Here is a 15633-nt window from a genome sequence, read left to right on the forward strand (position 1 = left end):
ACAATTTTTTATAAAAATTAGTGAGATAGAGAATATTGGTGCGTTAAAATTATTCTTCATTTTTAACAGTTGGGTTTAAGAAATTATATTTCCTATGAATTAAGCTCGTATATTTATTTACAATATATTATACATTATACTATGCAGTTTCATTACATTGTTTTTTTAAGTGTTACTATTGATAACATATGACTAGATTAAATAATATCCAAGATTCCAAAACTTTTAAACATCAGTCAAAACTTTTAGTACATTAGTAAATGCGAAAATAAAAAGTAAATATTCTAAACATATTTTGACCTGGCATAAGGCTTCTTTCATGTGTTGCATCTGTAAATGTGAAAATAAAGGTAAAGCAAATGTGTATATGTATGTGCAGGCATTAACTTGCATATATTATTTATGTCTTGCACTTAAAACACAATAAGAACTATAAAATTATTATTTTGATATTTAACTTAAGAAGACAATAAAATTATGATCTAAATATATGCATAAGCATATTGAATCTATGATCCAACTTAAACTATTAAGCTTTAAGTCACTTGTCATATGTTGTCAGCATAAAAGTATTAAAATTAAAATTTTATGTTGTAACATGTATTTGCATGGAAATTTGTTTAATAAAGGCACTGCCATGCTTCTCGCTAAAGGCTAATGACATAATGTACTTGTAATTAATTATACCCTCCTATATGTATAAATATTCATACATATAAAATATGTATGCATATGTATACAATTTTTGTAAATAATGCTGAATCATACTGCAAAATAGTTTTAGGAATGCTGTACATCAATTCCAAAAATAATTATGTCAAATTCACAAAGAAATTTTGTATTACGATAGTATGCTAATGCTAATTGTAAAACAAAAAATATATTTAAATAATAATAAAAGAGTAAATATTTTGTACATTTTATGTATGCACCAGTTGTTGGAAATTATATACTTTGATTAACAGAAACTTAAAGCAGTATTAAGGATAACAGAATTACAAAATGATGTGAAAAATACAAGTATAATGATCAAATTGACAAACATGAAATAGTGAAATGTTATACATAATACAGATATTTATCTGTTATAACAATATTATTATTATTATATTAATTATACTAGTTTGTTTCTTAGTAACTGAACACAACACTGACGTGTTTTAATTCATACATCAGTCCATACTTAGTCTACACATGTTATTACTTCTTTCTTTAATTACTAATAGCGATGAAAAGGACTGCAAAATATTAAACATAATGAATATGATATAAGAGCTAAAATAAGATTAAATTTTAAGCTTTAAAGATTTTAAGCAAATAAGATTTCATGAACTTTCAGCTAAATCTTTTCTTTAGCATTTTTCTATCACTTTAATCACTTTTATTACAAATTTATTCAAAGTTCAAAATTTTAAGTACTGTTCAAATATTTTTGTGAATAAAAAAAAAAATGGATACGCCAATTATTTGTAGCAAGTATAATATCATGAAAGTGATATCTATCATTTATAAATGTGTAAATTATTGCTAGTAATAATAGCAATAGCAATAATTTACATATATATAAATAAATTATATATATTCATAATTTTATATTTTATACAAAATTTAAGATAAGTTTATACAAATAAAGTATATTGTTTCAATTTTTAATAATACTGGAAAAATATTGGCATGCATCTTAATTTATTTTTATTTTCTTATTTACTTATAATACACTAATTATTTCTTATATGGATTCATAAAAAAGCCATGTATTTCTAAATTAAAATTTTTAATGAGTATGTAAATCAGAGTAGGAAATGCTTTATCAATGATAATAAAAACTAAATGGATTATAATGTTCATCGAGAATAATTAATAAATCTGTATAAAATAAATGAGTTAAATACTGTGTTAAACATACTAAATGTAACTGGTTTAAAATAATTTTTCATAATGATATTGCCTTTAAGACATTTTCATACAAAGCACTTACATATTTTTAAGTATAAAAGGATAACATGTAAATACTTTTCATTAATTTAATATTCACAAAATAAGATTTTACTCTTATTACAACAAACTAGAATGCCATAAAAAAGACATATAGAATGTAAGACGGATTCAATGGAAATGAAAGAAATATCACTTATAAATAAAAGAAAGAAAAAAAAAGAAATTAACGGGAAAGTTCCTTTGGTAAATTATATAAAAATATTTTTCGAATTTTTATCGAAGAAAATATTGGATATTAGTTTTATTACACACTTTGATCTTATGATGAGCGTCGTCTTTGTTACTTGTCAAAAATAATTACAAAATCATTTTTCACTAGTTGTAAAATTATTAGTTTTTGTTATTTTTCATTCAACACTAATGGCATTAATAAATATAAATGATCTGCTTTTTTAAACAGAATCAAATATAGGACATAAAAGATGTCTATTCAAAAATTTCTACAATATCTCAAGTCTTGTGAATAAGCGGAATTCTTTCGTTTAACGTTTAAATTATCTTGCCGTAAATAAAATTCTTTAAATATAAATTTCAATAATCTACTATTACATTTATACACATACATTTCTATGAAATAAATGGATTCTGATGATAACTGTTATGAATTTAGACTATGGCAGTGTAAAATATGTATAACAATATATCTCAACATCAATTAAGGTAAACATCAAAAACTAAAAAAAAAGAAAAGAATCACATCTATTACTTTTTAGTTTAAAAAATTAAATTAGTAAATATGACACGAAACACTATAAATTGCATTATGCTAATCAAGTCTGTTTTATTCTAGGAAAACAACTTACGTGGTAAAATCTAAAATATAAATAAATTAATATTATTTCATACGAGTATTACACACATAGATTGATATGTAACACTTATATTATTAAATATCACCAATATTTTATATCAAAGAAATTATTTTGATTGATCCAACTCTGTAACTTTAAAAGACAGTAGATGAAAAACTTAAGAAATGTAGATATTAAACTGATACATAAAATTATTAAAAAAAAAAAGTCTTTTAGAGAAGCAAATAATTTAAGCTACATTAAATATATATTTGGTATATGTCTGCGATGGATGAATTAATTTTGTTGGACATACAACAAATTTGATACTTGAAATTCAACTGTTTTTACCAGTATCTATATTTTTTTATACAATCATTTCCCAAGTCTACAACTACTAAGTGATTGTCAGGTAGTACCGCAATACCTGAAGGACGTCGTAGTTTTGAACTATGCGAATCAATTTCAGTTAAAATATTACCTCCTCCTAACTTTAAAACTTGAATTATACTGCGACCTTTATCGGTGCGAGTTCCAAGTATTCTGCCTTCTGCATCAACAGCAAGGCCTCCATAAGTACCTCTTCCTGCAATACGCGATAGGTGTCAAATATGACAGTTAATTCATAAGAATGACATAGAATTATAATTTACCTTTGCCTTCTGAATAAATTTCCTCAGAAAAATCTCCTTTAGCGGAAAATACTTGTATACGACTATCAGCAACTACAATTTCACCATTAGGTCCAACAGTTACAGAAGTAATCAATTTGAATGTACTTCTTTTTCCAACCTATTAAATAATATTTGAAAAATATATATAAATATTTATATAATATCGAGTATAATAAACACAGGGAAACATTAAAAGTAATAACGAATTTAAAGAACTAAATACTATCTAACCTGAAAGAGGATTTTGCCATCAGAATCAAATACAAAAACGCAACTTTGACCATTATCTGCAACAAGTATATGACCATAACTTCTATCTACTGCAACATCAATGGGTTCCTACAGAACAAAATTAATAATATGATGAGTAATTAAAGAAGCAGCAGATATTTTATTATAGTTTAAAAATAGACAATACTAACTTGAAATGCATTATGGGAAAAAGATTTAATAGTGTCTCCTAGAGAACTCATTTCAGTTACTTTTCTTGTTCTCCAATTGACAACAACAATACCTTGTTGAGAAATACCAATTCCTGTACAACTACGTCCTTCAAGACCTTCGTTAGTTATATGCCTTTGAAATTCCAAATCACAATTGAGTACCTAAAAAATGTAACATTATCTATAATACAACTGGGATATTTATCATTCTAAATACATTATAAATTTAAATATACCTTTATACGTGAATTTCCAGTGTCTAAAATATATATCATGCCATCATCATCAACAGCAACTGCAACTGGTTGATGAAATTCGTCTTTCCCAATACCTCGTCTTCCATATATTTTAATAGGTTCATTATGTTCAGTTGCATCAAAAAATAAAGGATAATCTTTAATAGGCCGCTCGAAAACTGACAACTTTAAGATATAGCGGCTTGCAGATGGGGGTCGGAACAATACTTCGTATGTACCATTTTCTAAATCTATAATTTCAGTATCAATATTGGAACTTTGGTTTTCTGAATGGATACTATCTGCTAAGGTTAATTCTGCAGTAATAAGATCTCCTCCAACATTTCTAGGATGTCCATGATAGTCAATAGTTTCTACTATTACAGCTGCTTGCAGTTTCGCTATGGCGGGGTCTTTTAACCGGGCTCTGCATAAGCCTGTTATAAAATATAAGTTACTACTATAAGTAATAATTCTTTCTCATGAACTGTAAGTTAAAAATATAAAGCAATAACGCTTGCATAATAATTAATAACAAGTTTGAAGCGGGTACTTTACTGTATTATCAATCCTCAGGGTACCTGGCAATGTTGTACTAGAACGTACTCTTCCCAAGTTACTAAGAGCTTCCTCTAATTGAGAAAGAGCATTATTGTGATTAAATTCAAAAGTTATAAAAGCATTTTCTTTAGGTTCACTAAGTGCTGATGCCGCATCGAGTTGGTCAGATAGACTACCAATTCTTTGTGTAATATTTCGAACTTCAACCTTTAAGAATTATACACATCTTTATTATGTATGTAGCATGGACTTATTAACGATATTATACCTGATATTGTAAGCCTTCACATTCTCGTTGCACTTTATTTTTTTCAGCTTCTATCAAAGCATGTTGTTCCTCTAACACATGTTTCTTATCTCTTGCAGCAGCAATAACAGCTGCTTGTAATTCCGAACGTCTCCTTTCAATTTTTGATATAATTTCAGCAAATTCAGTATCTACGGTACTCAAACACCTCTCTGTTGAAGCTTCCAAACGTTGTAATTCTGTATTCACAGAATCTTGAGCTTGTGTTAACTAGAACAAGCAAAATACTATTTATAAATACAATAATATTCTATGGTTAATAAATCTCAATTCGTGAAAAGGATATACTATCACCTTGGATATACATTCATTAGCTTTGTAGAGCAAGATCTCAGACATCCTCTTTATTGCAATACTAAATGGTATGATAGTATGCTCAGTACATCCTGGAGATGTTCCTGCATGATTACCACCTGTACATACTGTACAAAACACTGTATCACATGTTTCACAAAATAACAATTCTTGATTTATGTGGACTGAACATTTTGGAATAACCTGCAATATCAATGAAAATTTCATATAATATGCTCGGTAACATATAAAGCGAAGTCATATAAAAAATATTGTTTCAAACCTCCCGTCTTTGTCTGGACATGAGATCAAGTAATTGGTTCACTAGGAAACTAGGTGGTAAAGCAGCTACTCCACCACGAGGAATTGTTATTAATTCTCTGCAAATAGGACATCGAAAGGCACCGGTCTCGCGAGTCTGAGACGCAGCAATTCTTGTTAAGCAGTGTAAACATACCTGTAATTATGAACAAACAACTAATATACTATCTCATTAAATTAAAAGCTTACTATTTAATAAATATAAATAATATTAATATGACATTTACCGTATGTGAGCATGGTAATAATTTGGGAGTATGTTCTCCACCATCATAAACACAAAGACATGTGCCACATGTTAAAAAACTTTCATTAAAATCTTCATAGTTTATACTAACTGTTTCCACGAGCATAGAGCTCATACTAACCATCCTCTCCCCTAGCCGTGTCCTGCAAAAAATTAAATATTTTTATTTACTTTATAGTAAATAAAAATGCTTGCCCTTATAAAGAAATTTCACATGCAATTTTAATATTTAAAATATATTTGAATAAAACATTATTCTTTATATACATATGTGATCTTGAAAAATATAAAGAAGATTAATAATATTATCGAAGAATACTGATTTATTCTGATTATTATGAATATTATTTATATATATCAGGCATTACAAATAATAAGAAATATGGGACATTATCGCTACAATGTATTTAAATATAAAAAGTTATTTAAATAATATAATAAATTCATATATATAAAGCAACTTTATATATATATATATATATATAACAATTGATTTCAATATATGATACATATTTAATTGTTATGACAGTATCACTTTCTATCTGTTTATAATTCCTTAAAAATAAAAATTATATAGGGTGTCGGAAAAGTTTACCGATTTATCAATCGTGATCAAGTAGTGCATTTTGACATTCGCAGTCCGCTTTGGTCTTTTGACCATAGCAAGTGATTAAGTATAGAAGAAATTCCGTAATATCGAGAGTATTAAAACAAATTATTCGTAAAAACATTTGTTTAATAATAAACTCACTGTATAGCTAAACGCAGTGCCTCCATAATGGAGTTAGCCCTGTCGTTGCTTTAAGAAATATATACATCCGTTACATTACACACATTTTAGCGGGGTGTCGGTGCACACTTAGAATATACTTCTTTTTTCTCGTATAAATTTTTATTACCAGATCAACAGAACAACACAAACAGGTTCGTCAAATAACTTTCGTGTAAACCGCATCTTTTAATTCCACCATGCTAGCGAATTTAAATATCAATATATGTGCACATATCAACAACAAAATATCGTGTTTTCAAGTGGTATCAAAGTAAGGAACTTTCTACGTGTAATTTTTTTTTATATCTACAATATTCTCAGACAAAATGACACGATGCATTGTTCTTTGCTTTTTTAATTAGTATCTATTGCCTCGAATAAAACGCACGTTCGCGCAAAATGTTATCAATAAACATGACACTTCTTTCACAATTTCTTTCTCGCAAAGAAGCCACAGGGTACAAAGCATATGCCGATGGGAACTCTTTGTCTATCTTTCTTTCGAAATACCTATTGTCCTCGAGACGGGAATTGTTACTAAGATGAATCTTTGTATTCTGAACAACTTGTTACAAATGTAATTCGTGAATGATATTAAAAACCAAATGCAAAGGACAATCTTGAACTCAACAATGTTGAAGTTTAAACTTATTTTTACTTCACTTTTGAAATTGTTTATTTTTGCAAATATTTGATGTCATTTCGAATGTTTGCCCTATTGTGCGTCACTATCACTCGCAATATATTTGCCGAATCACATACGTGCCTAGTCCGTTCAAATGGCAGTAATAATACTGTCGAAATTCGTTGGTGTTCTGTCGCATTTTTCCAAACAAATACAAACACGGACAACAACGAACTGCATCAGCTGCGGAGCGCAGCGACTCACGTTTTACAGCTGCGCACGTTCTCGCCTGCATCCACAGCCGGCAGCACTACCAGGGACGAAATAATACGTATACTATGCGGGTGCCCGCGGCTACGGCCTACCAACATGCCGTTTCTTTCTTTCGTCGTTTATGTTTCTGCGAGAATTCCCTCGGCCGATATACCACCATCCTCGTGAGACGTTTAAAAACTATAATTTCAAACGATTCGATCGATTCGAATCGTATCACGATTTCCAACAATTTTCTGTTTATAACTGAATTGAATAGATAAATGGATTTTTACGAAGAACTTTTGTCGTGAATACTAGTGAATAGATAACACTGACAAATGCTTTATTTTTCGTGTGTGAACTTTTTAATACATTATAATCTACGTGGAACGATTAAGCGTAGCGTTTACGATGCACGAAATAGAAGTTGTTTTGTTTTGAGATAATATTCAATTCGAAGAGTTTGTTATACGCGCCGCGTCATACGTCCCTGAGTATTGGCGTACCATCAAGCGTTTGCCACAAGAGCGAGAAGAAATATACAGGAGAAAGCGATGATAAAGAAAGAGAGATACACGCGTCTGCTGAAGGGTAAAGAGACGCACAACACCAACGGCGATACAAAGACGGAGAAATGCCTGGTATGCTTGTGCGAGGTACACGGCCACATAGCTGGCTGAATTGTCTACTGCGCAGTCGCCCGTTAAAAGGTGTAGCGTCTGATGTGTGTATGCTTTGCTTACTTACATGCACTTGCTACAGCCGGCCTCTCGGACAGCTGTGTGTTTCCTATAGTCACGAATTTCATGTTTTCAGAAACTCTCATCTATATGCAGCATTACATTCACCTTATAATATATTTAGAACCTGTTTCTTAAGTTTTCACGATTTCAGTCATATGATAACTTCATCTGATTAGAAACTTCTTTTATTGAAAAATAAAATTTATTAAACGAGAGTCAGAAACTAAAACAATAAAAAGGTAGATAAATTTCATCGTTCAAGTTCATTTGTATCGTTCTATTAATTTTTAACGAAGGAGCTAAGAAAAATAAAATACGAAGAGAAGATATTTATGTAAGTTTGTTTCTTGAAAGTCTTCTCATTTCGCATCTTACAAAGATTGTCAACTTGTTTAAAAACAAAAATTAATATAACGTCATGTAGCGTTTCAAAAAGGACCATATTTCTATTTTACCAATTTTATCAACCCCTAAAATGCGAGTGACGTACTATAATAGATACACATAAATCCTATAAAATTTTATATTGTAGATGTTTACGCGTCTCTTAAGAAAGTTCGTCACATACTTACATGAATGGACAGCAGCTCATGAAGCTTCCTTTGATAAACTCAGATAAGTTATTTTTATACAAGCAATGTATTGGCGCGATATATTATTTATGGCGTCCTAAGGATCTTACACAGGCGTGATATGCACACTAATAAAGCACCATGATACAGCGATTCAAGTACGGCAGGATCTTCAATATCGTACGACTGTTTACAACAGCATTTCCTAGCAAGCTATGTTCAAATGTTCAGTGTCTGATTTTTTATCACTAATAGAAGGTGCCGAGACATAATAAAACATTTATATATCCTTTTTAGTTTCAAAAGAATTGTACGATGTCGGGAGTTAAAGGCGTGCACATTGATATCGATAAACATATGCGTTTGCAGATTTTATTTAATACTCGTTCTCACACTTTGTAAATGTAAACAATGAAATCGATGAATATAGATATAAATGCATCTCCGATACATGTCACGAGCCGAAACTGATTAGTGTCCAGTCACTTTTTGGCTAATAGCGAATAGGCAATGTGACATAATAATTTTTATCAGTGTATCAACCTTCATCAATGTTCTGGTCAATGAATATCGCGATTTCGACAATCGTTTTGCGTATATACAAATTTTTGTCTTGTACACACTCGATACTTTAGCACTCGATTATTAAATTATCTTGTTAACAATGTCCGGACGGTTTGCAGTTGTTACAGAGCTTTTACGTGGCTAATTAATAAAAATGCCAGATCAACATTTATTATTTTTTCCCACTACAAACACCGAAGGTTTTGCCACTCTTAACACAATCCCCCGTGTACAGTTTCCATCGCGGTCATATTTCTCCTCTGCAAACTACTAGAATGACGTTCTTAAGACGAAAGACAAGGATGGCGATATCGATTTCAGACAATGTACGTTAAGCTCCAGCAGGTGGCACGGCCACCGGTCCTCGTCTTTCACGGCACTCTGTTTTTCTCACAAAATCACACGGACAGGCACAGGCAATGAGAAATTCGCGAGACACGAGAAACAGGGGATGAAAGCACACCCTCGAAACTGTCCTTGCTTGGTGGCGCGTGCGCGCCGTGATTTAGGTCATACGTTTCATTACAGATAAACGCTAGTTATAGTACACGGTCCAGGTTTTCTTTCTCACTCTATTAAATTATCACTGTTCTTCATCGAATTTCCTAAAAAAAATTATTGCATTAACTTGATATTTATTTTAGGTCCGATGCACCTCGAGTATTGGCAATCTGTCATAGATTACACGTGCTTTGTAAACATTGGCGAGGTCGGGGTAGCAGTGCGCATCCTTGGCCTCGATGTTGGCAATCTTTGAATAAGTGCTACCAGTGGTGTAGCCAGAGGGGTTTATAAAGGTATTGTGATCTCTGTTAGATCTTAATCGCAAAGAACCTTTATTACTTCAATTAATTATGTTCTTACTCGATTAAATAGTATCAATAAAATATTTTATATGTCGGTTATAAATGAAATGCATAATAATTCTGAAATTTTATGCATATCCGAAATTTACTTTCCAAGGATGTATTACTACGTGCAGCATCCTTCTTAGTCCTGAAACGATTTTCGATGCACACAATTCGGACATGCGCCATTGAATTTAGGTTATTCGACGCTTGACCGAAATTGAGATTGAAGATTTCTTACTGCATTTTAATATCAAGGATACCTTTTATTCTTCCGCTCTATACAATCATCGGTCACACAATTTTAGCGCAGAAATAAATTTCTAACTTTAATAAAGCTTTATCACTTCGTTTCCAAGGATTGAATATGCGTAAGTTCAAGATCTTTATTTTGATTTCTTAAAATTTAGCGAGTGCATGACCTTTTAAAGGAAGACTATACATGTAATAGTGAGAAATAGGTAAATAAAATATGAAACAAAAGTATGTATTACAAATCAAGATTTAAGATTTATCTTATAAGATTTATCCGGTATTTGTGTATTAGATATGTATTAAGTGTCTATAATTAATTTTAACTGTGCTTATAATTATAACAAATCATGTGTTTTCCCGTATAAATGTTATAGGCTTCCTAAATGTTCTATCTAATTCAACGAATTGGGTACGTGTGACATTAATTTGTGCATACGAGCCGCAAAATTAGTGTCACCTTAAAGTGCATTTGCATAAGCGTAGGACGCACTGCAGCGTATATAACTTGACATAAATTACAGCTATCATGCAATGTGAAAAACATACAAGAAATGCAAATAGTATATTGGAAATGAAATTGAATAAAACGAACAGAACAACTGCTCGGTAAATTAATACTTTGCTAACGCACGAATGCGATCTCTTCGTTTATTAAGACGGGGCACGTTTGTTTAGTCTCTCGCCCAGATTACGGTTTTATTTTAAAAGTTCTTGGACTACCCTTCTTGCTTTAACATTTTCTCCTCTTATAAGTAACATGAAAGAAAGATATCACATTTGTAATTAATTAAATAATTTATTTCATAGTTGTATTCTTTGAGAAATCACAAAGTGCGAAGGTATACATAATCCACCATGTAATATTCATTTAACTGTAATTTAATTAGATTCAATCATCTCCCTATCTAATTCTTATTTTCTATGTGATCTTTGATCCAATCGATATAACTGTAGACACGGGTGAAGACATCCGGTCGACCTCTTGCACATGGTATTCCCCAGGATACAACCCCAATTTGTTCATTGTCGGCAACTAAAGGGCCACCGGAATCACCCTGTTTGACAATAAATAATTCGATATATATAATTTATTAGAAAAAGAAAAAGAGAGAACAATATCTCATCCTTAACTAATAGAATAAACTAATGTTTTCATGCTGCAAATATATATAAGTATATTGATAAGTGTGCATCATATTGTAAATCATAATACTAACGTAAAAGCTTAATACTTCATTTATCGACACAAACATTCGATCTAACTAACAACAAGAAGGTTGGAATTTCGTCCGCGTACTTCGAGCAATTCTGTTCGAACTAGGTGAGAGAAACTTAATAGTCGCTTAAATGCTCGTTGTTACACTCTCGACGACACGGTTTTCGCGACAAATAAGAAAGAAAAGTGCTGCTTTAGTTGAGGGATCCTTTGACATGAAAGGGCTCTCTTCTCGAGTACTAAACGTAATGCACTTACGTGACAAGCGCCTTCACCTCTCTTGTTAAGTGTGCAGATATTGTCGTTGGTGACACGGAAGCTGGCGTTTAAACATTGCTTTTGATCGATTACACTTAGCTGTATGTGATATAGATCGTTCGGCGTTTGTCCGGGATACTTTAATCATTTGTATGTAATTGGTACCGCATTCACAACCATTCAAGTATAAGGAAAAAGAAAAATTAACGAATATAATATAATTGTTTTGATAAAAGAAAGATGCTAAAATTATAATTCACAATAGTCGGTACTTACGCTAGTAGTTCCCCAACCAGATAATACAGCGGGATAATCTATTTTGCCGAAGTTTTCATTAGGTAACGCGATAGGCTTCACTTTGTCTCCGAAAACGATGTCCTTGTCCACCTTGATCAGTCCGATATCGTTTCTAATCAATATAGAACTGTACTTTGGATGGCCAATTATTTTTTCAGATTGATATACGTCGCCACCTTCGTCTAAAGTATTGGTACCCAACACGACAGCTATGGACGTATCGTTGAAACTAAAACGATAGGTTGTAGGTATAAGCAGTGAAAGAGAAAGGTACCTAGCTTTTTCTGCAGAAATTGAATTAATATCTACCTTGATAAACAATGAGCAGCTGTTAGTACCCATCTCTCGTTCAGTACAGATCCTCCGCAAAAATGACGATTTTTGTAACGTAATGAAGCTTGATACGGATATTGTCCGTCCTCTGCTACAGAACCGCCGACGATTTTTGGAACTTCATTTATACTTGCGGCTATATTTAATAATCTTATATAGTAATACATCTCACTAGTTTTTAAATTTAATTTACAGTTTTAAGTCGTTGTATTTTGAAAGTTCAATTACGAATAAATGCTAATTTTTCTAGATAGAATTATTACCTGATGCTTCAAGCATTGCTATAATGGCGAAGATATAAAGAAAGAAAAACATTTTAAGACACTTGTTTTTTGTTGTTGTAACGAATAAGCTATCAATCTGGCATACCGGACACATTTCAGGAGTATTTATACCAAGTATGCTTTTAATGACCGTGGGAATTAAAGACACACCTGGCCAGTATTTAAATTTAGGTCAGATATTACTTACAAAAAAAAGTTTATTCGAATGTATCTCACGTATGTTGCGATAAAACCGAAGAAAACTCGTGACCGACCGGGTACCGCTACCACTTAAGAGGAGAACAGTCATAAACTAGCAATTCTAGTCAAAATCTATTCTTTTATCTCTCGATAGGGGTTTTCCGACCGTGGGCCAACATAGGAAAATATTTGTAATAGCTGACATTCCTATCTTACTTTTGTCTTGTTTCACTTTCGCCAATCTTATCTTTGTTTTATATTCATCTCCTTTAAGAATTACAAATGAAATAGCTTTTAAAGTATATTTTAATTTGTTTACTTTTATGAGATGAAATTTTAGTTCATTAGAAGTTAAGATATATTTTCTTCTTTAACTATATCGCGTCTGCTCCACTATATTCTTTAAAGAGTTAAAAAATGGCGACAAATCAGTTTTTCCATAAAAGAAGTTCAGTTACGACCTGTAGTAACGATTACATATTCGGTTTGCCCGATTCATGTTTCTTTGTCGATCAGTGACTCAAAGAGGATTATCCGAGAGCCTTATTAAACGAGCGCGCAGGACAATTTAAAAAGTCATAAAGCTGCACAATTTATTCCATTATGACATGACTCACCCTGATTATGTTCCATTCAGAGACGGTGGCTGGGTGATTGGCCTCATTCAAATTGCATGGTAGTGGTAAAGGTTTAATTCTGTCGTCATACACGAGCGCACTGTGTACTAAAATTAAATTCATATTGCTTTTAAATATCGCTATATTACATTGGAGCAATAATGCCCATAGAGGCGCATACGTAAACAGAAACTATTTCATTTCTAATAACTTGAGTGGAGATATACATATGATTTCAGATGATTTACTTCGATGATTTCAGCTACTAGGTGTGGTTTAAAAAGATGTTGGATGAGTTGTGAAATGGACAAGGAGTAAGGATATTTTAACGCAATGGAATATATTATAATAAAGAAGAGGACATCAAAGACGTACAACTTGAACTTCCTTTATTTAAATGAATCAGAGGTAATATGAACCGTCGATGTAACGTTGCTTGTACAAAAATCAAACTCAACATCAATCTGCATTGCCTGCTTTTAATTCTTGAATACTATCAACGCAATTATCTGAGAAGTGCGAGCTATTGCGTGTTATTCTAATTAATCGGAACTTCGACATTGACGAACGGATATGGGTGTCGCAACCGCTCATATTCCCCGTGGTATATACGTATAAAATACTCATATATCTCACAACCAGAAGTTAATAATCAGAACTGTACCGCTTCTCCCGTGCATACAAGAAAATAAATAAACATAGAAAAAAAGCTTGGCCATAAGTAACTTTTTTCATCGCGTATATATATATTATATATAATATAATATAATATAATATAATATAATATAATATAATATATATATTTTTTTATTCTGTTATTATTCGAGCTATATATATATATATATAAATTGTCCGTTCCCTTATTTAAGTATGACCGTTTACAAAAGCTACTGTTTCAGTATCACTTGCCGTCGATCACGCTTTAATGCACATATGCTTTTCGGTAAATCGTGTGAAAGTAAACGTGTGTATAATATAATATAATTTGAAACTGCGTGAATCGTTGGCTTACTTTTTTTCGTTTTGTCTTATCCGTTTTCGCTTAAACGTATATTGTAATTATTCACCTTGTACCATACCGAATCGATAAAACTTTATGATTGTCTAATATTTTTAATGTAACTATATATTATAAATTACGCTTATCTTATTCTAACGGTGCTCTTTACCAGTAGCACGATAGGGGCGATTGAGTATTTCTGTACGGCATGTCTTTTGTAACACCCGTTACACATAGAATAACATCGATAGTAATAAAAATATAAACATTATTTCGTTTCATTTTTAAACTTTAAATCATACAATTATAATTTAATAGCTAGATAGTACGTACAAAATCAAATGCCAGCACCTCGTTTAACGAGACGGATTACGTTTGAAAGTGCATCAATCACGCACACTAGTTAAGTGTAAATAAAAATACTTTCCTGCCGTTGAAATACTCACAGTGAAATAATCGTGAAGATAGCGAGAGAAAAAAAAAAGAGGCGAATTATATAGAACATAATTCTAATACAAAAGTATTTAACTTACTTAATCTTAATTTTTATTCATCCGAACAATATTAAACATTAAGAAATACGTGATAGTATTAAAGATCATATAAAACATACATATTGAATGTGTGAAAGATGAAAATGAAACTTATTTTACAATACTTTATCTTTGATTTATAATAAAGAATTCTACTTAAATAGAAATACTTTTCATTGATAGTCAATTTACATTTTCATTTTCTTTCACTTTTATGAATACACCTTAAATGCAAAGCAACTCAAAAAAGTCCAACTATTCTAGGTAATTTAAGCATCAATTGTGCTTGATTTCGTCAAAAAAAAAAAAAAAATGAATAAAAATATGTTTTATACAACCATGCAAATTCACATTGGTCTTTTTTCTTTTTAGTGATGTTTAATGAAATGATCAAAATTATACGATAAAG

At 31.2% G+C, this 15633-nt stretch overlaps 2 protein-coding genes and 1 long non-coding RNA gene across 10 annotated transcripts; 1 reads left to right on the plus strand and 2 right to left on the minus strand.

Annotated features, from left to right (window-relative positions):
* Window positions 1–95: 95 nt before the first annotated feature.
* On the minus strand, window positions 96–9753 carry LOC122567760 (tripartite motif-containing protein 2-like). Of its 7 annotated transcripts, XM_043726716.1 has the most exons (13): window positions 8840–9753; window positions 7534–8313; window positions 5853–6015; window positions 5588–5761; window positions 5305–5508; window positions 4972–5220; window positions 4724–4910; window positions 4143–4579; window positions 3886–4068; window positions 3695–3802; window positions 3443–3581; window positions 3271–3375; window positions 96–330 (listed from the first exon to the last, which is right to left on the minus strand). In XM_043726716.1, exons 2-13 carry the CDS (start codon window positions 7638–7640, stop codon window positions 254–256), a joined length of 2133 nt encoding a protein of 710 aa, XP_043582651.1. In that variant the 5' UTR covers window positions 7641–8313; window positions 8840–9753; the 3' UTR covers window positions 96–253. The 7 variants fall into 7 exon arrangements, with proteins under 7 accessions (XP_043582651.1, XP_043582649.1, XP_043582650.1 ...); XM_043726714.1 differs by having other exon boundaries at window positions 96–3375; window positions 7407–8313; window positions 8840–9708; XM_043726715.1 differs by having other exon boundaries at window positions 96–3375; window positions 8840–9698.
* A 214-nt stretch (window positions 9754–9967) lies between these two features.
* On the plus strand, window positions 9968–15190 carry LOC122567769. The gene is made up of 2 exons (XR_006316889.1): window positions 9968–10622; window positions 13954–15190. It is a non-coding gene; the product is annotated as an uncharacterized LOC122567769 (long non-coding RNA).
* On the minus strand, window positions 11299–13798 carry LOC122567767 (chymotrypsin-2-like). Of its 2 annotated transcripts, XM_043726739.1 has the most exons (6): window positions 13111–13347; window positions 12874–13044; window positions 12587–12746; window positions 12257–12506; window positions 11981–12118; window positions 11299–11561 (listed from the first exon to the last, which is right to left on the minus strand). In XM_043726739.1, exons 1-6 carry the CDS (start codon window positions 13181–13183, stop codon window positions 11412–11414), a joined length of 942 nt encoding a protein of 313 aa, XP_043582674.1. In that variant the 5' UTR covers window positions 13184–13347; the 3' UTR covers window positions 11299–11411. The 2 variants fall into 2 exon arrangements, with proteins under 2 accessions (XP_043582674.1, XP_043582675.1); XM_043726740.1 differs by lacking the exons at window positions 12874–13044; window positions 13111–13347 and adding an exon at window positions 13692–13798 and having other exon boundaries at window positions 11308–11561.
* Window positions 15191–15633: the final 443 nt, after the last annotated feature.

The sequence above is a fragment of the Bombus pyrosoma genome, linkage group LG5, assembly GCF_014825855.1.
Source record: "Bombus pyrosoma isolate SC7728 linkage group LG5, ASM1482585v1, whole genome shotgun sequence".
Lineage (NCBI taxonomy): Eukaryota > Metazoa > Arthropoda > Insecta > Hymenoptera > Apidae > Bombus > Bombus pyrosoma.

What these genes read in the sequence shown, in the direction of transcription:
- LOC122567760 (XM_043726714.1), bottom strand. Translation starts at nt 7,564, where the DNA reads ATGCAGGCGAGAACGTGCGCAGCTGTAAAACGTGAGTCGCTGCGCTCC. An exon ending in TATTACCATGCTCACATACG is followed by an intron (nt 5,762 to 5,852) that starts GTAAATGTCATA and finishes TCATAATTACAG; the next exon opens with GTATGTTTACACTGCTTAAC. An exon ending in TTTCCCATAATGCATTTCAA is followed by an intron (nt 3,803 to 3,885) that starts GTTAGTATTGTC and finishes TTTGTTCTGTAG; the next exon opens with GAACCCATTGATGTTGCAGT.
- LOC122567767 (XM_043726739.1), bottom strand. Translation starts at nt 13,183, where the DNA reads ATGACTGTTCTCCTCTTAAGTGGTAGCGGTACCCGGTCGGTCACGAGT. An exon ending in TCGGTTTTATCGCAACATAC is followed by an intron (nt 13,045 to 13,110) that starts GTGAGATACATT and finishes AATACTGGCCAG; the next exon opens with GTGTGTCTTTAATTCCCACG. An exon ending in AGCAATGCTTGAAGCATCAG is followed by an intron (nt 12,747 to 12,873) that starts GTAATAATTCTA and finishes TATTAAATATAG; the next exon opens with CCGCAAGTATAAATGAAGTT.